Source organism: Alnus glutinosa, chromosome 2, assembly GCF_958979055.1.
Source record: "Alnus glutinosa chromosome 2, dhAlnGlut1.1, whole genome shotgun sequence".
NCBI lineage: Eukaryota > Viridiplantae > Streptophyta > Magnoliopsida > Fagales > Betulaceae > Alnus > Alnus glutinosa.
Window position 1 is genome coordinate 6,182,934 of NC_084887.1, and position 24,117 is coordinate 6,207,050.

The window sequence follows — 24,117 nt, forward strand, 5'->3', positions numbered from 1 at the left end:
ATGTGCATGTGACAGTGGAGCTTCTTGAAGTTAATAGATCTGATTTTGAAAAATTCAAAACCAAAAACTTCAAAAAAGTCTATATCTGAGCCAAGGAGGATGGGGATGCCGGATCATCTAGTGTGTTGAAGAAGCTGACAAAAATTGTGATCCGAACTTTGAATAGAGCCTCCGAATAGGTGGATAGAACCTCAAAAGAGACGGGAAAGGATCGGAAAAAGAGGTAGGGGGAAGCAGGGGGAGAGGGGTGAAACCCCCTCCTCCCCTTGCTGTCGGGTGTCAAAAAAGGGGATAGGGATTTAGAGGAGAGAGATGAGTTCTATTTTAACTAACTTAAGCATAAGTAGTTCTCCTGTCACCACCAACGTGCTACTCCGACTCTTAGCCATTTTCAGATCTCCGACATCGAACATTTGATGTGCATGGCCATTGTATCAAGAATAATTATTGTGTACGACAAAATAAGTACTAAGATGTAAAAAATGTGTACTACCTGCGACATGGTTTGGATGAGTACCCCAATTCACGGAGAATGTGGCTGCAACATGGTTTGTTTTACCTTTTGTAAAAGATACCCAAATTTTCAGCCAAGTTGTCCTAGGAGATTGAGGGCCAACAGGAGTATATAGAAGCTAAAAAGGTTTAGAGGGCCCAAGCCTGAGATCTAGGATCACCAAACTGCGTACGCACTAGAGCTATTCCCTTTGTACATTCCCTAGACAACAATAAATCCAATAAAGAACATAATTCACCCAATTATTGATTTGTCAATCTAAACTTTACACAAAAGGAAAATAGTTGTTAGTGACATTCTCGTAAGAGAAAGTAAGGTATGATCTTTAAGTGCCTTGCCATTTCAAGCCTCATCAATAAGTAGGGGTGGGCAAATTATCCGCCTACCGCCTATCGACCGCTTACCGAACCGATCCGAACCGCCATCGACCGCCTACCGACTTTAACCGACTAATTTCGGTTTGGTAATCGGTATAAAATTTTATTCCGAACCGAACCGCCTTTTAAGCGGTAACTGAACCAAACCGAATTCTATTTCGGTCGATTAACCGAACCGACATAAAACGAAACGACGTCGTTTCATTACCCATTTTAATCGAATGTTAACCGATTTAACCGACTTAACCGACCGCCTATTAACCGCCTTACCGACTTAACCGACCGCCTATTAACCGCTTTACCGACTTAACCAACCGCCTATTAACCGCTTAACCGACTGCCTATTAACCGCTTAACCGACTTAACCGAAATAAATTTACCGTCTACATTCCGACAAAAGTCGATTAACCGACCGAATTAACCGACTTAACCGCCTAATTATACATTTTGTTTTACCTTTTGTAAAAGATACCCAAATTTTCAGCCAAGTTGTCCTAGGAGATTGAGGGCCAACAGGAGTATATAGAAGCTAAAAAGGTTTAGAGGGCCCAAGCCTGAGATCTAGGATCACCAAACTGCGTACGCACTAGAGCTATTCCCTTTGTACATGCCCTAGACAACAATAAATCCAATAAAGAACATAATTCACCCAATTATTGATTTTTCAATCTAAACTTTACACAAAAGGAAAATAGTTGTTAGTGACATTCTCGTAAGAGAAAGCAAGGTATGATCTTTAAGTGCCTTGCCATTTCAAGCCTCATCAATAAGAATGAAAGGCCAATGGATTCAACATCCAAAAAGAAATTGAATAAAAAAGATACACCGCATTCAATATGAATTCTACTGCCCGACTAGACTTGCCTTATCAAGCCTGCTTACCAACTAGGGACGGATAGCCTCTACAAAAGATAAAACAAACTAACTCTTAGGTACGCTAGTTTTTAAACTTTTTCTTACGAACTTATGTACACTTTGCTTATACACCTTCTCAAATTCACCTTTATTATCTTTGTAACACCCCGTATAATTATGTAATAATTATTATTATCATTTTAGAAACTCATGAGAATTTTTAAACATTTTAAAAATATCAAGTGTGAAATTTCTCTTAAAATATTAATAAAATTGCACCTATGCTCATGTATTCTACAAAAGGTGTTAAAAGGCTTTACAAATTTTAGGGTTCTTGATCATTCAATAAAAATCCTAAGGCGACGAAAGTTCAACTCGATGAATGAACGTTCGATGTGCAGTTACATGCAAATAAAATTAGAAGTTTCTACCCTTTTGCTTGTGCATGGGATGGGATGTCCATATAACCATCTTTTCATCTAGAACCTTTAACTTGGTCATCACTGATATTTGAAAATCCTAGAGAGAGAGAGAGAGAGAGGGTTTTTTTTTTTTTTTTCCTTCAATGATTTCACTTCCCAAGCTTGGAGAACTCTACCATTTGGGTAACAATCTCAAATTTCATCTTCAATCTTTTAATTTCAAAGTATTCCGTTATGCTTAATTATTCCATTCAAAAGTATGGGTAAGGTTGTTATCTTCTATAAATAAGTAAATCATTGTAAGAGGACTATAGATCTTGAAAGTATGATTTCGTTTTCTTAAAAGAAATGGCACTAAAGCACACTAATCCATATTTTAAGTTTCTGTACCTCATATATTTGCAAATGTATTATCAACTAAACTAATAGTAGATAATAACTTTGATATCAAATTGATGTATGAAGTTGGGACTGTTAATAATGGTTGTGATTGGTGAATGTTGTCTATTAGGACTACTCTGATTGATTAGAGTTGAGTTATTGCATGAGATCAAGTTCTCAATGGCCAATTTTAGATTTTAATCGCTGATACAGAGGACTGAATGTTCAATCATCGGAGTACTGAACGTTCAATGTTGATAGTGATGCTTGATTATGGTTTTTAATGCTTAATTAGGGTTGTAATTGCTTAATTATGGTTTGACGTGTAAGATTAAGATGTGATTTATAGTGTTATGAAGTAAGATATCTGAGATCCGGGATGATTAACAAAAACAAGTAAATGCTTACATAAAAATAAGTTAAGCAACAAAGCCAAGCTAAAACAAAGCCCAAGAGTTCCCCTTTAAATTATAGGGCTCCAAGAGGCCCGTTCACATTCCCTCCCTCCCATACAACTCCCGCCACCACCTATAAATCCCCAAACGGTTCAAACTGATATCGGTGGACCGGTGGACAGGTCAGAGCCAAGCCTACTTCTTGACTCACCTGCACTCGGACCACACTCAGGGCTTGTCGTCCACCTAGGCCAAGGGACTAATCTTCTGCTCCTGCCTCACCGCCAAAAACTTTTCCCTTTCAAATTCCACAACTTCAACCTCTCTTTGCTACGCGTCCTCAACCTCGGCGCGTGGCACTCCCTCTGCCTCCTTTCCCCCTCCCCCTCCCCCTCCACATCACAGTCCTTCATCACCGTCGAGGTCATGGCCATCGACGCTCACCATTGTTCTGGTAAATTTGCTCTTCAGTTGCTTGGTTTAGGTTCTTATAGAATATAACGCTTTTATTGAGTTTGTGGTTTGGATTGGATTGGATTAGTTTGCGTTTTAGATTAACATGTAAAGAATGAGGGAATTCTTGTTCATACTATAAATTGCGAGCTCAATTCTTATTGATTGTTGATTGATATGTGTGTCTGAGGGTTTGTTTGCGCGTGTAGATTAATGCTTGTAATTTGTACAGGTGTTAAAGGCAATTTTGTTTGGAAGATGCGATTTGGATGCTATAAATTTCGATTTGTTTTGTTGTAGAAGAACTTGTGACATGATTAATGAGCTTTGGCACTTTTGGCAGCATTTCTGATGGGTTTGGTAGGTAGATTAGGGCTTGAATTTGCTAACCAACGCGATAATTATTAATTATGTGCATAACAAGATATTTTAATAAATTATCCTCACAACAATTTTACTTAGATGAAAATAAATGCTGTAAAATTTCCTCTGTTTAGGGACGGAAGAGTGTTAAGCAAATCTTCTACTTAGTTATGGCTTCCTGCTTCGTTAGGTGGTAGCTTGCATTTATCAAACATTCCTGTTCTAATTAAGGTTGTGTGTGGATTCTTGTTGTAAACATGAAGGAGAAGATATTGCAGACTGTTTTTCTATGTGGATGTGCTAGAATCTTTTATCTTGTGTAGTGAAAACCATAGCAACCATAGAGAATATGATTGAATCCAGGACTTGGTTCTAGTCTTGAACCTAATTTGTCTGTTGCGAGGCCTTAATTCATTGATGGTGCAATTACAGCAAATATTTGTTAGTTTGCATTTGTTTTCATCGATCCAACAGGTGTGACGACCCGTTTTTTTTTTTTTTTTCAAAACGTAAAAACAAGTCATCGCAGTGGCACGATTACGTGTCGCTCAGCCAACATAGACACATGCCCATAACATGCACCTGATATACAGAGTTACCTCTACAGCGGAAGAAATCATAATACCATCAATAAAGCGGAAAAGTATACTATAATTACACTCGTTCTCTAAACCAAAACGAGCCATAACAGAAGTCTATCTGTTTAAAGTTTAACTACATATACTACTACAAAAGAATGGCTGCTACAAAAATATGGTGTGACCCACACGTCAAGCCATCTACTAAAGTACCCAAAAATAAGGATACTATAATCCTACCTCACTACGATCGTCGCTACATGCTTCAATCGTAGTAACCCAAGTAGTGTGCTACCGGATCGTCGTCCACCTCAGGAGTACCTGCAATTACAGGAATATTATCTACATGGTTGTGGTGGTATCCACATCCGCATAGGTGAAATGATGAGTTCACCGCCTTAGTATGAAACACACTAAGACCTCAGTGGTATAAGACTAACTGATTTTTCGCAAAGAACCAACCTTTCTTTTATTTTTAGTCGTGCAAGCACTATATTAGCCCCAATTTACCAATAGCTAATACAGCAAACATCGGCTATTTTGAAAACTTTTAAAACTTACTAAACAGCTGGGAAAATATGTAGAAGTTCCAGTCATCTATCCTTGGAAGTTTCCACATACTAACCCCTCTATTATAATACTTTTCATGGGTCGCTCAGACATATGTGCACAAGATCACTCCATCACAGATATCACTTATACACATAGGTCTTAAGCAAAGAACATGGCATCTTACTCTTCCATACTAAGATAACATCCTTCAACAAAACACTTGCAACATCATCTTTAATCGTATTCAGTTTCATACCTTGAACGTCAGTAGATCATGAGAGCACTAGAGATAAACTCAACCATGCTAACATGCCTTTCCTGAAGAACAATAACAATCAATCATTTTACTCATAGACATGCTATTACTCGCGCCTAAGCAGTCATGTATCCATGTACTTTCAAGTTCAATGTATGCTATTAACACATGAACCATTCGATAGAAATATACATAAGATCTTTTCCATGAAGACTCTTATGCATACTACTACGTCTAGCAAAACTACTCATATCATAAAAACATCACTCATTAAACAATGCTATACATGATATGCATGCCTCAATGTGCTGCTGATACTGCCTCAATGTGCTGATACTGTTACTCTGATATGTATGCTCTATACTACATGCTCAATGTTCCGTGCTTGACCAGTATATATTTCACTATTGTGTTATGCTGAAATCATGCAGTTGCTAAATCACATCCCTTTAAAACTAAACAAATCCATCATTTTATCTAATACTTTGAAGACATTCAAAACAGTGTTTCTTCATAATACGTAAACAGTTTCAACATAACATATTATCAATAATTTGCATAATTTAAATCTTAACCGCAGAATATAACACTTTAAATCAATTCAATACTTTTCACTCTTGCACTATTTCTTAAACATCATTGATATAGTTTAAACATAATCGAAACTAATCAAATCATCTCAAAGCATATAACTCATCATATGGTTGGTTCGGTTTCATAAACATTATATATATTTTTATCAATCTAATACATATAAAAATATATATTTTTCTCAGTGAGTGGAATACCCACCTTGGATCGCTTGTACTCCCAATTATCCAGACAACTCTAAGCTCAACCACAATGTGCTGCTAAAACACAATACATTGTATTAATTTGTATTACAACTAGTAATTACACCTGGTGGCATTTTGAATCGCTCAAAAGCCATTTTACTAATTTACCCGTACAACTCTAATGTTCCTAAGTATTCTATTAATCCCAACATTGTTAACCCATAAGCATAACTTAGGGTTAACCACAATAATATATCACTTTAATAAAATACCCAAAACTATTGTCTATGGAAAACTTACCACAAATTCACCAAGCAGTGACCAAATGCTCGGGGTGCTCCTAGCAACTCCAAACCACACCAAACCTAAAGAAAATACCAAGTTAAACTCATTTCTACAAGATTTAACAAAAACATTTTAAAGATGCGAGTTTAACTATTTACCTCAAAACGTTCGGTCAGAACGTAGATCGGGCTTCAAGGATTACGTTATCGAAGTCGGATCTAAGATTGGGCGACTAGATTTCAAGATATCACAGTTTTGAGTGAAAAACCGTAGAGAATTAGCAAAGAAAACCGGAGGAAAAGGAAGAAACGGGCGTACTGCCCCTTTTAAATGGAATCCTGTCCGGACGGGCATCACAAATCGTCCGGATGCTCACCATTTTAGACAGACCGTCCGGACGAGCATCAATCACCGTTCGGACGCGCGCCATTTAAGAAGACGTGCGCCGCACAGCAGACCGTTCGGACGAACACCGACTATCGTCCGGACGCACGTCATTTAAGAAGACTAAGAATCGCTCGTTGCGATCCGTCCGGACACTGTAAAGCGAACGTCCGGACGCGCATGAAATAAGGCGTCCGCCACGTGGTGATAAGGTACCGTCCGGACGAGCTTGTTGAACCGTCCAGACACGCCACATTAATTTTATTTATTTAATCCCCTTTTTTGCACTTATTCAATTTCTCCTTCATTCTCACACATTTTCTCCTTTTATAATTTAACCTTTGGTCCATAAAACATTCTCTGCGCGTCCCATTGTATTTTCTAGTTGTCTAGTTAATTATAACTGTCTATCCTAATAAATTTTATTCCCAAATTTGCCTGATAATAATCGGGACATCACAACAGGTGCAGTTATGTTTTTGTTTCGTGGAGAGTTTAGTTGCTTGCTTTTCACTGGTGATTTCCGTTGGGAAACAGCTAGTAAGAGGGCAAAGATAGGAAGAACCATGCTCCTCGATGCTCTCAAGGACGATGCAGTCGACATCCTTTACTTGGATAACACATACTGCAATCCTTCATACATTTTTCCATCTTGAGAAGCTGCAGCTCAGCAGGTGCACCTCCACATTTCTCTGCAAGGTTCTCTAGTTTTGCCTAGATCGTATGATGCAGTTTTATGCACTTTATAGCTGCATGTTACTGGACAATTTACTATGTTAAACCTTATAAATATCATACTAAGTTAGGATAGACAACAAGTACTAGTTTAGGCTTTTTTCCAGAATCCAATTATTTTCTATCAGATATCATACTAATTTTCGCTAAAAAAACTGTCATAGTACTAAGAGATGTTTGTTTTACTGTTAATTTATCTTATGGCTGGTTACAGGCTGTCGATATCATTGTCTCACATCCTGAACATGACATCATTATTGGCATCGACACTTTGGGGAAAGAAGATCTTTTGCTTCACATTTCACGTGCACTTAAAATAAAGGTCTGTTCATGCCCATTTATTAGGAGAAAAATCTAGCTTTTTATATATGGATTATTATGATGGCCTCTGAAAGTGCATGATGTACTATTCTGCATATGCAGCTAAAATGGTACTTCCACTTTGGAAATCACCTGTAGAAAGCCATATGATCGCTGATCAATTTTGTTGCATTTGGTTTTCTAAACATCAAATTAAATACCATAAACTATTTGGAAAACTTAAACTATGTCATTGATCGTCTGACTAAAATTATTAGTGCCTCTTCTCCCTATGTAAAATTAAGTAGGTATAGAAATATTTGACACTTCATCTTATCTGCTTTGTGTTCTTATTGGTAATCGGTTCATTTTGCACTCTATTCTCTTGATTTCTTCATCATTAAAGATTTGGGTGTGGCCGGAACGCTTGCGAACTATGCACCTTCTTGGGTACCATGAAATATTTACTACCAAGACTTCTCTTACAAGAGTGCGAGCTGTTCCTCGTTACAGTTTTAGCATTGAAACTCTAGAGGGACTAAATACAATGCGTGCAACTATCGGTATCATGCTATCTGGTCTTCCATGGGTGACAAAATCTCCTAAAAGAGGTGACAAACCTTTTGGCTCTCTTTTAACTTCTCATTACAACAAAAGTAAATGGAGTGGAAACAGTGGGAACCATATTGATAAGCCAAATGCAAATTTAGGTTCTGTGGGAAGGTTTCATAAGTACATCTATACCGTTCCATACTCCAATCATTCGTGCTTTACAGAGATAGAGGATTTTATAAAACTTGTCCAGCCAAACAGCATGAAAGGCATTGTCTCTTCATCATCTTGCTATGTTGATCCTATGTACTATTTTGGCTGCCTTTGTGGAGCCAACCAAGCAGTTCAAAGATCACTTCACAAACATAAGAGAGAGGAGAGAGATGAAAGAGTTCCGGCTGTCTGTCTTAGAACTCCCTTTAGCAGTGGTGGTGCTTCTGCTGAGTCAGAGAGGAAAAGAGGAAAGACAGTAAAGGGTAAACATTCAGGTATTCATGTGAGCAGGATAAGTGGATTGAGACGAATACAGCGTGGTGCAAAGATTATGGAAGATGACTGTCTGAATTGATTAGTATTCATTGTCGGCAGTAAAGAGGTGTGACCAATGTTGCATGTAAAATTTAGATTGGAGTATCCAACTGTAAAGTTCGAAACTGCCGTGACATTTAATGTGTAAAGAATGATCTTTTTATTCTTTTTCTTTCACATAATCTGAGAGTTATAATTTGCATTACATAATGGAGTTCAGGATGAATTGCTGCAAACAGGAATAAGGTAGGTTTTTGGTTTTCTGTAGGATGAGTAGATGTTCTTTACCTACTTATATATGGTAGAGAAGCCGTATCAAAAAAATAACAAGCACATTTTGTGTAGTAAAAATATTTTTGCCTGTTTTTAGTCTTTCAGGCACCTCTAACTCTACGTTGTTGAGTAGAAAAGAATCCACTATTACATGGTCATTGCAATTTTGTTCAAACAAATTGTTCTGAGGAAGTACATTACAGATAACTTGTTGATTTAAGAAGAAAGGTATTTGTTTTGAACGTCCCCTTATTGTTGTTTTAGATCTTTTGTTGTGTCAAATTAAACTTAATAATAACTGGAATAATAATGGAAGCAAGAAAGAGAGAAAAAACACAGAGGATTTACGTGGTTCGGTCTATGACCTACGTCTACAGGGTAAAGCCCAAAGAACTACATTGTGCTCTTATTAACTTATCTGTCTACAATACAAAGATCCCTATTTATAGGATTTAGAGTAAATACTAATCTGGTAATCAATTTCCCATGATTTAATTATAATTCACCGTAAATATATAGAGAATATTACAATATCAACCAACTAAGAAATATATGAAAACTATAATATATTTTCCATATATTCTAACATGTTGTAGCTGTGTCCATTGTCTAATTTTGTTTGTTATTATGTGTAAAGAAGACTAAGCTTTCAGATTACTTTCACTGACTTGATTTTGCATGTTTAATGCCACTATATGTACCTAGAATGCAGCTAAAAAGGGTCTTAGTCATGGAAAACATAAAGCTTTTAAGCATCACATACATTTTAAGATAGACTTTATGAGAGGTTTGCATAGCTATTCTATATTTTGAATATAAATTTCTTCATTGATTTTTTCTTAGTTGGTTTTCTTGGATGTACCCAAAACTCTCTTACATGAGTTATATTCACTTGAAAGTTTGGCAATCAAATTGACTTCATGGAACTAAGACGAAGTTTCCACAGGAAGATAATGCACCTGGTGGGATTTGGTCATACTTGTCATACACTTGTTTCCTAGGTATTCGTAGGACTTTTAGGATGAAGAGGTGTTTTCTGGTCGTCTGGTTTGACATTAGTGGACAAGAAGAAGAAGAAGAAGAAGAAGAAGAAGCAGAGGTTTTTCTGGTCATTTGGTTTGACATTAGTCTTAATGAACCATCTATGGAGACCAAATCCTTACAAGGCAACAAATCACAAGACTCTACCATGCATACAAGGCACACAACGGCTAGCAACTCTCAACAAGGAAACTCAACCAACGACAAATCATCCACACAAGGCAACCAACAGCTAGTTACACAAAATCAGAAATTACAAATCAATTATTTATTTTCCTTGTATTATTTCCTTTTGTACACTGTCAAGTACTTGTATAAATTCAAGCATCCAAAGATGAATAATCAGGCAGTTCAATTCAACATTTTCTCACCTTTTATTTGGTATCAGAGCTTTAACAAGCGACCCACGTCGTTTTTCTTCCCTTCGGCATTTTTTTTTTTCAGCTTTGGCATTCAGCCCATTCTTCTTTGGTGTTGCCCTTTTCTCAAACACCTTAGCCGCACATATGGCCTCTTCTATTAATCCCACCGCACCTGTTTCTTCCTCCCCCAACAACTCCCCCATCTCCACAGAAACAAATACTCCTTTCCCCATTGAAAATCAAGCGACCCATAACCCATCCTCTGCTTCTCTTTCAAGCTTTGCTCAGTCTATCTCCAAACTCACCAAGACCAATTTCTTGGTCCGGCAACATCAAATTGAAACCTATCTAAAAGGCCATGATCTGTATGGGTTCATGGATGGTTCAAAAACACCACCCCACCCACATGCCTCTACCTCAGTCGATGGTTCTCTTACCATCTCCACTGATCCTGTGACGCTCCAGTGGTTTTGTCAAGATCAACTCATTCTAAGTATGCTAATGGCCACCATCTCCGACGAACTCCTTCTGCAAATGCTTGGATGCTGCACTACCCAAGAACTCTGAACCTCTCTCGGCCAGACCTTTGCTTCAACAGCCCGAGCTCGGACGATGAGCCTCCATTACGAGCTTGCCACTGCCAAAAAGGGCAGCTCCTCCATCACATTTCGGCCATTCTTGCTGCAGCCAAACAGCCGCTGAATGACTACAAGTTCACCTCTTATTTGCTTGCCGGTCTGGGTCCTGAATACGACCCACTCATCACCTCGATAACCACCCGGGTAGAGCCTCTCACCATGGGTGATCTTCTTGACCATGCCTTCCAAGCTGCTGGGCCCACTCTTACAGCCTACACTACTGGCCCATCTCAACTGGTACCCCGACACCGGCGCCACCCATCACATCACCAACCTCAACAATTTAAATCTTCACTCCAAAGCTTATGATGTCCATGATGAAATCCAAGTAGGCAATGGTACCCGTCTTGCCATTAAAAATACGGGCATCTCTAAACTCTCTCCTAATTTTATTTTACGTTCTATTTTACATGTTCCTCAAATTACAAAAAATTTACTTTCTATTCAAAAATTTACTTTTGATAATAATGTTTATGTGGAATTTCACCCCTCTTGTTTCTTTGTTAAAGATCGTATCTCCGGGAAAATTCTACATCAAGGCTTGAGTAGACATGGCTTATATTACTGGTTCTCTCCAACAGCTGCACCACCTAGTATCTTCTCCAGCTCTCACACCACCTTTGTGGACTGGCACGCCCGCCTCGGTCATCCTGCCGATAGCATAGTTCACATTGTTTTATCTAAATTTCAGCTTCCTTTTATTTCAAATAAGAAGCAAACTATTTGTCCTGCATGTCAGCATGGCAAAAGTCATCAGCTTCCTTTTTTACCGTATGAAACTAAATCTAATGTTCCACTTGAGTTAATTTTTTCTGATGTTTGGGGACCGTCCCCTATCTTATCTAATAATGGTGCACACTTTTATGTTATTTTTGTTGACCATTTTAGCAAATTTACTTGGCTTTATCCTATTGCTTGCAAATCTGATGTTTTCTTTATTTTCCCTAAGTTTCAAGCTTATGTAAAACGCCAATTTAATCATAAAATAAAATCCATCCAAACCGATGGTGGTGGTGAATACACAAAATTACGCCACCATTTTGCATCACACAACATCCATCATCGCATCACGTGTCCCCACACCCACAAACAAAATGGTTCTGTCGAACGCAAACACCGACACATTGTTGAAATGGGCCTAACTCTCCTCGCACATTGCTCCGCCCCTCTTCAATATTGGGTTGAAGCTTTCCTCACTGCATGTTACCTCATAAACCGCTTACCCACCCCTGTCCTCAATAATGCCTCACCCTTCCAAAAACTATTTTCTTCACAACCCAATTATAGCTTCATGCATGTTTTTGGATGTGCTTGTTGGCCTCACCTTCGGCCTTACAACCAACATAAACTCGACTTTCGCTCCAAAACTTGCATCTTCATCGGCTACAGTCCCTCTCACCGTGGCTACAAATGCCTACATCTCCCTACTAGTCGCATCTACATTTCTCGCAACGTCATCTTTGACGAATCCACTTTTCCTTTCCATCTCTCCTCACCCTCTCCTACCCCCCATCCTCCCAACTCTCACACCACTCTCTATCCTCCCCACTTAGAGATCCTTCCCACTCCCCCACGCCAACCCGATGCTCCAATCAGGACCCCGACATCTCCCCCTCTCGGGTCTTCTGCAACCGTATCTCTAGAATCGCCTCTCCCTCACACTTCATCATCCTCTTCCCCTACTAACCCAGTTTCATCTTCTCCTTGTCTGCAGGTCCATTCTGAAGACCCTGAACCCACTCCAGTGATCCCGCCTTCGCAGCATGCCATGCAGACTCGTTCCAAGAACCACATCTTTAAGCCCAAGACCCTCTCCAATGGTCTCATCCGCTATCCTCTTCCTAAAGCACTCACTGCCATCACCGGCTCAGCAGATGTAGAACCAACCTCCTACTCTACAGCTTCCAGGCACCCAACTTGGCGTGATGCCATGAATCTTGAGTTTGATGCCCTTTTTTCACAATGGCACCTGGACTATGGTTCCCCTACCTCTGACATGAACATTGTTGGCTGGGAATGGGTGTTCCGCCTCAAACGCAAAGCTGATAGCTCTATTGATCGTCACAAGGCCTATCTTGTTGCCAAAGGATTCCACCAACAACCCGGTGTCGACTTTGAAGAAACTTTCAGTCCTGTTGTCAATCCTATGACCATTTGCCTAGTTCTCTCCCTTGCAACTTCTGCCGGCTGGCACATCCAACAAATCGATGTCCAGAATGCCTTCTTACATGGTTGGCTATCCGAAGATGTGTTCATGACTCAGCCCCCTGGCTTCATTCATCCCTAATTTCCAAATCATATTTGCAAGCTCCACAAGGCGCTCTATGGCTTAAAACAAGCCCCTCGTGCCTGGTTTTCTCGCCTCAGTGATTGTCTCCAAGAACCTGGCTTCATCAGCTCCTGTTCCGATCCTTCATTCTTCATTTGCCGCACATCTGAAGAAACCACCTTTGTCCTCATCTATGTCGATGACATCCTTATCACTAGTTCCATTCCTCAAGCCACTGTTACTCTCATTCAGTCCCTCCGTGCTGACTTTGCTATCAAGGACTTAGGCTCCCTTCATTACTTCCTCAGGATGGAAGCTACTTTTACTCCAGATGGCCTCATTCTCTCCCAACAACGCTACATACTTGATCTTCTCCAAAAGAGCAACATGTCCGAAGCTAAACCCGTCAAGACTCCTATGTCCACCGCACATGCTCTCTCACTCCTCTCCGGTGATCCCCTCACCGACCCCTCCCCATACTGTAGTCTTGTTGGAGCCCTGCAATATCTATACCTCACCCGTCCTATTATCTCCTTTGCTGTAAACAAAGTCTCTCAATTCATGCATCGACCCACTTCCCTCCATCTCCAAGCCGCCAAACGTATTCTTAGATACCTCAAATCCACAATTTCCTATGGTCTACTCCTTCGACACTCCTCCTCCTACACCCTCAAAGCCTACTCAGACGCTGACTGGGTTGGCTGCCCTAACGACAGTAAATCTACTGGAGGCTTCTGTGTCTTTCTTGGCCCAAATCTTATCTCTTGTTCCTCTCGCAAACAAAGGACAGTTGCCCGTTCCAGCACTAAATCTGAATACCGCACCCTTGCTACAACTGCCACTGAACTCATTTGGCTCCAATCCATGCTTCGCGACCTTGGCGTCTTTCTTCCCTCCCCACCAACCCTCTGGTGTGACAACATTGGAGCCACCTACCTCTCTGCAAATCCCATCTTCCATGCTCACACCAAACACATCGAAATTGATTTTCACTTCGTTCGTGACAAAGTCGCCTCCAAAACCTTGGTTGTCCGCTTCATCTCCAGCAAAGACAATCTCGCCGATATCCTTACCAAACCCACCACCTCACCATACTTTGCTCTCATGCGCACCAAGCTCAACGTCGTGTTCCCTATGTCTCGCTTGCGGGGGTGTAATGAACCATCTATGGAGACCAAATCCTTACAAGGCAAGAAATCACAAGACTCTACCATACAAGGCACACAACGGCTAGCAACTCTCAACAAGGAAACTCAACCAACGGCAAATCATCCACACAAGGCAACCAACGGCTAGTTACACAAAATTAGAAATTACAAATCAATTATTTATTTTCCTTGTATTATTTCCTTTTGTACACTGTCAAATACTTGTATAAATTCAAGCATCCAAAGATGAATAATCAGGCAATTCAATTCAATATTTTCTCACCTTCTATAAGTCTGGTCATCTGGTTTGACATTAGTGGTGGTCCAAAGGGGTATATGCTGCAAGTTGAAGTGGTCAAAACGGACCTATGCCTTAGGCCCGTATATGTATGTATGTTGGTATGTGTCACATATATTGATGGCGAGGAAATAGGCCAATGCAAGGAAACTCCTCTCAGGCAAAGACTCATATAACTTTCGGTTTCACACAATGAAAAGCTATCTGTAATTTTGTCATAAAAAAAAGGGCCCATTGTAGCAGCCTAAAAAATGGGTCAGTGTCTTAAAAAAAAATACTCAAAAATAATATTTAAATAAAATAGAGAGTGAAATAGAGAATTTGTTAGAGTTAGTATTGAAAATAGAGTAGGTAAAATAGAAAAACCTGTGTTTTGAGTAGCTAAAAACGCTAAAATTATTGGAGATGCTAAGTTTGAGAAGGATCCAAGTGGAAATTCTTAAGGATGATTTGACGGCAATAAGTTCTAATTGGGTGAGTATGTAGAAATTCTTTTGCGGCAAACATGTGTTTTACGAGAGATAGTCTAACCCTTTGAACCTTTTTTCCTTTATGTGGTTTGTTGGGAATAATCCTACTCTTAACGGCCCATTTGAAAATGATCAAGTCTCAAGGTCAGCATTGGCCCATGGAGAATTGTGGGCCTCAAGCGAAGAGAACAAGACTTTCGGGTAGACCTATCCCGAGAGATAGACGCCCAAATTATACATTTCTGAAAAAAGCTACTTCCGGGAATAAGTGACGAGATACATCTAGATTGAGTCTTTGGAATGTAGATATTCTGGGACCGAAATTCAATTCATCCACCCAAGGCTTGAGACAAGTAGGTCTTGAGAACTCAAATATCAATATTATCACACAAAATCCGGATTGAAACCCTACTACAAGTTGAATTGGGATATGAGTCGGGTCCAATTAAAACTACTTGAAGATCCAGAATCAAATCTAATCTCTTAAGATTCAGAAATCTCTAAAGATCTAGGATTACCCTAAAAATCCAAGTCAAATCCTACGTTTAATAAAAAGATCCAAGTCTACGTCAAATTCAAACTCTTAATTTTGCTTATTTTGTAGTAATCGTAAAAGCTTGAAAAACATCATAAAATATTCATTTCAAATCGTACCGAAAACGGTTGACGGCTCAACTTTCATTCTTTGTCATATTTTGAAATTCAACAAACGTACTCCATTAGTTCCATAGACTAATAAATCATTATAATATTCTGTAGATTGATAGACGAAGGTTGTGTTGACTCTTTTTTAACACCGTTGATGGTTGTGATTTTATAGGTTTGATTGGGTCAGAAATACATACATATGGGATGGATGTGTTGTACCCAAATGATACTCCGTTGACCCAAAACGTACTCTTGGAGTCGTGGTGGACCAAGTCATAACACAAATAATTGTTCGCATTTAAAATCCTTGGAAAATCGAAAGGTTTATTACATGTGGTTGTGAGCAGCACCTGCTTTAAAAAAATAGCTAAAATAGTAAAATTGTTGAGAGTGCTTTAAAAAAATGGATGATTAAAATAGAAAAAGATGATTTTTAACTATTTTGAATAATAAAATCTGATAAAACTATTAAGAATGCTTTAAATATTATCAATTTCTAAAATTTTAAGTACCAGTATTTTATAGAGAGGTCCTGATAGGACCATTTGGCCGAATAAGTTTTGGACTATCCGAACATTTAATCAGATAAATAGGCCTATCAAAACCCTCATGCAAGGTTTGGGCAGTCAAATTGCAAGCAAATTGGTCTAATTAATAAAAAATAAGAGAATGCATGAAGCAATTTTTCTTTATCATTTATTCGGTAAGATATGTCGCATAAATAATTTCTTGCTTTTCAAATTTAAACAAATAAATTGAGACGGGAAAGCCGAAAGGCATGATGCAAAAAGAAATAATTTCGGCGAGAAATATGCTGAAGGGCGTAGTCGTTGACTGGTGAGAGTTAACTCTATAAACTTCCACTGCCACACGGCCCACACGCGTCGAGGTGGCGAAATGAGTATTTAAACGACCCGTTCCTGGGTTCTCTCTCCGAGTTCCTCTAGCAATTAGTTGTTCCTCAAAAGATCTTAGCTACTCACCAAAAATTATTTGCAGCCATGGATACGAAGAAGAATCCATGGCTCATGCTTTCTCTTCTCTTCCTCGGCTTATCTGTCAACAACCATCTTTCCCTTGGAGCTGACACCATCTCTGCCAACCAATCTCTCTCTGGTGATCAAACCATTGTCTCTTCAGGTGGCAACTTTGTGCTGGGTTTCTTCAAACCAGGTAGCTCTTCTAACTACTACATAGGCATGTGGTACGGTACTGATAAAGTCTCAACCCAAACCATAGTTTGGGTCGCAAACAGAGATAAACCGGTCTCTGATAAGAGTTCTTCTGTGTTAAGAATCTCGGATGGTAATTTGGTTCTCTTCAATGAGTCCCAAATCCCAGTTTGGTCCACAGATTTGACCTCCACCACTTCATCAAGTCCTGTAGAAGCTGTTCTTCTAGATGATGGAAATCTTGTTCTGAAAGATGGGTCTAATTCATCACAACATTTATGGGAAAGTTTTGATCACCCAGCTCATACATGGCTTCCTGGTAGTAAGATTAGTTTCAATAAAATTTCCAATCAAAACCAACTCCTCATTTCATGGAAGAATGAGGAGGATCCTGCACCAGGGCTCTTCTCTCTTGAGCTACAGGAAAATACCAGTGAGTATATTATTCTGTGGAATAGGTCCATTCCGTATTGGACTAGTGGAGCTTGGGATCCCATTGCGAATATTTTTAGCCTGGTTCCTGAAATGAGGTCCAATTATATCTACAACTTCAGTTATATTAACAACACAAATGAGAGTTATTTCACATATTCTCTTTACAATCCTTCCACTATTTCTCGATTCGTGATGGATGTTTCTGGGCAGATTAAGCAAAAGACATGGTTGTCGAATACCAATGAGTGGAATTTGTTTTGGACTCAACCGAAAACACAATGCGAGGTATATGCTTTTTGCGGGGCTTTTGGTAGCTGCAACCAAAAATCCTTGCCTTTTTGTAGCTGCTTGAAAGGTTTTGTTGCTAAGTCGCAGAACGACTGGAATTTGTCGGATTATTCTGGTGGGTGCAAGAGGAGAACTGCTTTACAGTGTGAGAATACCAATCTTACTAATGGGCAGCAGGACAGGTTTTTAACAATGCCCAGCGTGGCATTGCCTGTACAACCACAATCTGTTGGGGTTGAAAGTGCTACAGAATGTGAATACACCTGCTTGAATAACTGCTCCTGCACTGCTTACGCTTATGAAAGCAATAATTGTTCATTTTGGGTTGGAGATCTCTTGAATCTGGAACAGTTCTTAGGAGATGATCCTAATGGGAGAACTCTATATCTCAAACTTGCAGCTTCTGAATTCTCAAGTAAAAATAATAATAAGGGGATCATTGTTGGTGCCGTTGCGGGCTCAGTTGCAGCAGTTCTGCTAGGCCTTTTTGTGGTTGTAATCCTTATGCGAAGGAAGAGAGCTGTTGGAACAGGAAAAACAGTAGAGGGTTCATTGGTGGCATTTGGGTACAGAGACTTGCAAAATGCGACCAAGAATTTCTCGGACAAGTTGGGGGGAGGAGGCTTTGGTTCTGTTTTCAAAGGGACGTTATCTGATTCAACAGTCATAGCAGTCAAGAAACTTGAAAGCATCAGCCAAGGAGAGAAGCAATTCCGAACAGAAGTCAGTACAATCGGGACAATCCAACATGTAAATCTTGTTCGGCTTCGTGGGTTCTGCTCCGAAGGTGCTAGAAAGTTGCTGGTGTACGATTACATGCCAAATGGCTCTTTAGAATCTCATCTTTTCCATGAAAAGTTTTTGGACTGGAAAATAAGATACCAGATTGCTATAGGAACAGCTAGAGGGTTGAATTATCTCCATGAGAAGTGCCGAGAGTGCATCATACACTGTGACATAAAACCAGAAAACATTCTTCTAGATGCTTATTTGTGTCCAAAAGTGGCAGATTTTGGCCTGGCAAAGCTTGTTGGGCGGGAGTTCAGCCGAGTCCTGACAACCATGAGAGGCACAAGAGGTTATCTTGCTCCAGAGTGGATTTCAGGGGTGGCCATTACAGCCAAGGCCGATGTTTACAGCTATGGAATGATGCTTTTGGAATTTGTCTCGGGAAGGAGAAACTCTGAGCCATCTGCAGATGGCAAAATTGGATTCTTCCCAACCCGGGCTGCAAGCCTCATAGCTGAAGAGGGCGATGTCCTTAGCCTATTAGATCCTAGGTTGGAGGGAAACGCTAATGTAGAAGAGCTCACAAGAGTTTGTAAAGTTGCTTGTTGGTGCATCCAAGATGATGAAACTAGAAGGCCGCCGATGGGTCAGGTGGTTCAAATCCTTGAGGGTGTTCTAGATGTGAACCTGGCCCCGATTCCAAGATCTCTCCAAGTGTTTGCTGACAATCAGGAGCACATAGTTTTCTTCACCGAGTCATCCTCAAGCCAAAGTTCACAGGCACGGAGCAACACTTCATTTGGTTCCTCTCAGTCCAAGAGTGGCGAGTCATTAACGAGTTCAAAGTCTTGACAGCAATCAAATGAAGACATCTTGAGCTCTTATATGTTTGGTAAAGAATGCATTTTCTAATTTTTATTCTTTTAAATTTGTGTGCCAATAAATGTTATATATGGCTTATATTTTTCTGGTAGGAGTGTACGTTTGTGTATTCCATGGAAGCATTGCTTCAAAATCTCAAATAATGCAATTGGGTTTTGGCTACTATTATAGCTATTAGCGGTTATTCAGTTTATCATTTGATCATCTCTATTACTTTGTTAATTGTTATGGTTTACGCTAGCAAATTGTAGGAGAGCATGTTTATTATAGGGTTTTGGTATAGCTGGAGCTAGATCTGTGGTAGGAAAGGCTGGAAAATAGTAGGGAATTTAGGGTTTCAAATAGGGTAAGGCAAGAGAATTGGTTTAGAGGCAAAACAAGGAAGAGAAATCAAGTCCCTCAATGGCTGTTCTGGGCTGTGAACAGTAAATCAGGAACTATGGCATGTATGGTTTTGTGAGCTTGGCGGCTAGTAAAAGGTGCATTGCCTATTTGAAAGAATTCAATTTTGTTCTTAAATACCATGCCAGTGCGATAACAAAGCAGCCGATGCATTGACCTGGAAAACACATTTACAACTTTCTTTGGCAGGGCAAGGTTTCTGATTAAGATTTTGGGATTATTTATGTAGAAATCATGGCTGGACAGATTAACAGTCACCTTCCTTTTGTCATTCAAGATGGGTTTCTTTCTTTTCAAGGGACTCGTCAACGCTTGCCTAATGGTTTTCCGAGGGAGGAGAGTTGCATGCAGGTGGCACTGCTGGAAATTTTGGGCATGACAAAACCATTACTATGGTGTAAGAGCATTCACAATTTCAGTGGTTTCTTTATATTTTTATGCAAAATCTATTTTTTCTAGTTTAAGTTGTTTAACTATTCACTTTTCAAAACTTGCTTCCAACCATTTATTTAAATTTGTTACATATTTTATTAAAATAAATGTTTTTAATTTTTTTTTAATATTTTTTTAGTCAGACGAATAATCGCAAATTAGATGAAATCACAAATTGCAAATCGAAAATCAGACAAATCATATGAAAATTATCTATAAATCGCAAATCACCTCACTCCTCACGCAACAAATCTCTCTCGTCGCTCAACCATTGTCGACTACAGTACACAGTGTCTCCTCATGAACCTCCATCGCAACATGGTCGTCCACCGAATCTCCTTCAAGAACACCGTGAATGGCGTGGCCTTTAGCCCTTGTGGGTCCCGCATCACCGTCACCATTGGACAGCTCCACCAAATCTCCTTTAGGAGCACTGCGAGCTGTTCCACCATCATTGCTCAGCCAAGTCAAGACTGCCATGTTGCGTAAGAAAAATGTTAAAATGATTATGCGTTTATGAACAGTATCACATCAAATGGATGCAGGTGATTTTTAGTCCTTCATTAGCTATTTTAGCTAAAAGTAGTCTATTGGGATGCTATAAGATCATTTATGTTGGCCTTCACTAAAACATGATGTGGCCAAGTTTATTAGACAATTTCGTAGTTGTCCGCTTGCCAAAGGGAGGAAGCAAAATACAGGACTTGTAAAATCCGTTGTTGATTGCTCATGAATCTTGACTTCCTAAATCAACTCCATTCCCATGGAAGTTAATAACATAATGAATCTAGCCATTTAGGTGATCTTTGACACACATAGGTACTGTCATTTGTAAATATTCGTTCTTGACTTAACAGAGATAACTCTTACACATCGGAAACATAGTGAAAAAAAACATAAAAGAGAGAGAGAGAAGAGAAATGGACAAATTTTTTCTTTAAATTGAGTTATAAGAATTTTTTCTAATTTAATCTATTAAACTAACATGGCTTAGTTCCATATAATAAATCCCCTTGAGAATAGGCCAGTTTCCTGGTTATTAAATTGGCCCACCTTTGATATGACCTTATTCCAGGCAAGGAAACTCTACCATAATTCAACATGTAATCTTGTAATTGACAGCTCAGTCCTCTGAACGTCCACTTTGAGTATAAATGGATGAGTGCCTCTCAGTGTAAATTATTGAAGAAATATTTCTTTTTAATACATACATTTTCATGGTATTAGAGCTCTTATTTCACTCTTAAATCTATTGTCTTCAACCCACCCAATATTGCACAGCTTATTGGTGTGCAATGGATGGAAGAGACTACCTGACTTGGATCTTTCAATGCCTCCTTGTGTTACAAAGTCATGATTTGCTGGGTATCGTTGATGGTATGGAACCGTGCCTAGCACAATTCATGCCTTGAACTAATGGCATGGCAAGGATTCCACTGATCATTCTCGGTTAAGGAGCTTAGACTGTGTTTGTTATCATCTTCTTCATCCTTACTCCTCACAAACTTTCCTTTCAAATCAAAATATGCCTCTTCCTTGGTTATTCTTCTCATCACAAAGGCTATCGTTACTACAACCTCGTCACTAAAAAGATTTATCTATCACGGAACATAGTGATTTATCTTTCCCGAGCCTTCTATTATGTCCTTTCCAGCTACCACACTTGCTGACAGCTCTTTCTTGGCTCGTGCAACCTCTGACTTTACTCCAGAAAACTTGGCCTTCTCTTCCACGCTGGAGATACCGATCCCTCCAATTTCTTCACATGATTCTTCTCCCACGGAACCTACCCCTCCTTTAATTTGATCTCCTACCCCTCCTAACTGTATGATCACATGAGCCCAAACGAATTCGCTCAAACCCATGGAATTTCCTAACTTCAAGCTTTTCTACCCCTCAAGACATTCTCTTCATCCCCTCAAATAGTATTCTTCTTCTTCAAGAACTCATGTATTGGTAGATAAAAGTAATAGAGTAGAAAAACAAAATGTCGCTTTCTTTAAGAAATTATTAATTGCCTTCACTAGAAATGGTATGCAAAAAGTTATAACAAATATATTTCCAGGATATAATGGAGCTCAGAAATCCTATGTTGTTTAGTAGCGTTTTGCACAAACAAAACTAAACCTGAATGTTCTTAGATTTTTCTATTCTAGCAAGAGACACATACTTGAAATTTAAAGTAGAGAAGGTGTTAGAGAAAAAAAGAAAAAAGAGAGAATTTTCTGTATATTAAAACTCGGCTGCAGTGGACTATGTATAGTGTTAAAAATAGCAACCATAGAAAACAAAAACTACAGGCGTTAAAATAAAAAGAGATCAAAATATTTAACCCTTATTAATAAGTATAAAAAGTTCAATAATTACCAACTAAACTAAAATATTTTGATATAGTGATGATTAACGATCAATTATATATATATATCATTGAAAAAAGAATCATTTTTTGGATTTGGATTTGATTCTCCTTAAAATTTGTTGTTAGAATTCTATGCAATTCAAATAGCATCAGAAAAAGGGAATTGCGAAGCTCACTCATTCCATTCATGTAAATCGCACATCTTAAGTCCGCATCCCTATCTTTATCTTTATGGAGCTAGTCAAATTGACTACAATTTAATAAACTTTTCTTCAAATGAAACAAAATCATAATGCCCTCAGAGTTTTTAATATTGGAAACTTGAAAGATTAGAATTTAACTGCTTTCGGTACACCAAAATCTAATTCACTAATATACAACGCAGAACGTGATTAAACGTGAGTTTGTGTCCGGTCGTATATATACTTGTTGAAACACCAATTTTTTTTCTCAAAACGAAACAAAATCGTAACGCCCTCAGAGTTTCTAATATTGAAAAATTAAAAAATCAGAATTTAACTGCTTTTCGGTACACCAAAATCTGATTCACTAATATACGACGCAGAATGCGATTGAAGGTGAATTTATAAGATGAATGCGACACGTTAACACAAAAAAAAATATGGATTGATGGCTTTACCTATATATATATATATGGACTATAGTGATTGATGGCTGAGCTTGCCTTAGTTTATCGATATTATATGTGATAAAAATCTTGTTATATATATATGGACTATAGTGATTGATGGCTGAGTTTGCCTTAGCTTATCAATATTATATGTGATAAAAATCTTGTTATATATGTATATGGACTATAGTGAATGATGGCTGAGTTTGCCTTAGTTTATCAATATTATATGTGATAAAAATCTTGTTATATATATATGGATCGGACTATAGTGATTGATGGCTGAGTTTGCCTTAGGTTATCAATATTATATGTGATAAAAATCTTGTTATATATATATGGACTATAGTGATTGATGGCTGAGTTTGCCTTAGGTTATCAATATTATATGTGATAAAAATCTTGTTATATATATATATGGACTATAGTGATTGATGGCTGAGTTTGCCTTAGTTTATCAATATTATATGTGATAAAAATCTTGTTAGAAAAATAAGAGTGAAAATTCACTTTGTGGATTTGCGTGTTTTAATAAGAACAAGTACAGTGGGGGGCCTTTCTGGTTTTTGGCTTCACAGTAAGGGTCGAGGCAGCATTTGGAATTTGAGGAGCAGAATTTTTTTAAAAAAATAATAAAAATAAAAAAGAAATTGAGGGGGTAAAATTAAAAAAATAAAAATTAAGGGTAATTTTTGTTTTTTTTTAAGAATTTTTGTTTTTTTAAAGAAAGCCTTGAAGCTTGAGCTCCGCCCCTGTTCACTGTCCTCCTTTGTTTTCGACGTTGTAACTATATTTTTAGTGTTTTGTTATATTTTTGGTGTTCTTTTATCAGCTTTTTTTTTTTTTTAGTGTAAACTTTTGTAGTTTGGCATTTTTTTTCCTCTTCGACGGTTTTTGTTTGGTCTTTAGCACTACTTTCCTTGCAACAATCATT

The 24,117-nt window shown here is 38.6% G+C and overlaps 1 protein-coding gene and 1 pseudogene across 1 annotated transcript; both read left to right on the forward strand.

Annotated features, from left to right (window-relative positions):
* The first annotated feature begins 3,083 nt into the window (after window positions 1-3,083).
* On the forward strand, window positions 3,084-8,746 carry LOC133860235 (uncharacterized; annotated as a pseudogene).
* An 8,004-nt stretch (window positions 8,747-16,750) lies between these two features.
* LOC133860766 (G-type lectin S-receptor-like serine/threonine-protein kinase At2g19130) lies at window positions 16,751-19,543 on the forward strand. The gene has a single exon (XM_062296377.1). The coding sequence runs from the start codon at window positions 16,855-16,857 to the stop codon at window positions 19,327-19,329; it is 2,475 nt and encodes an 824-aa protein (XP_062152361.1). The 5' UTR covers window positions 16,751-16,854; the 3' UTR covers window positions 19,330-19,543.
* The last annotated feature ends 4,574 nt before the right edge of the window (window positions 19,544-24,117 follow it).

What these genes read in the sequence shown, in the direction of transcription:
- LOC133860766 (XM_062296377.1), top strand. Translation starts at nt 16,855, where the DNA reads ATGGATACGAAGAAGAATCCATGGCTCATGCTTTCTCTTCTCTTCCTC.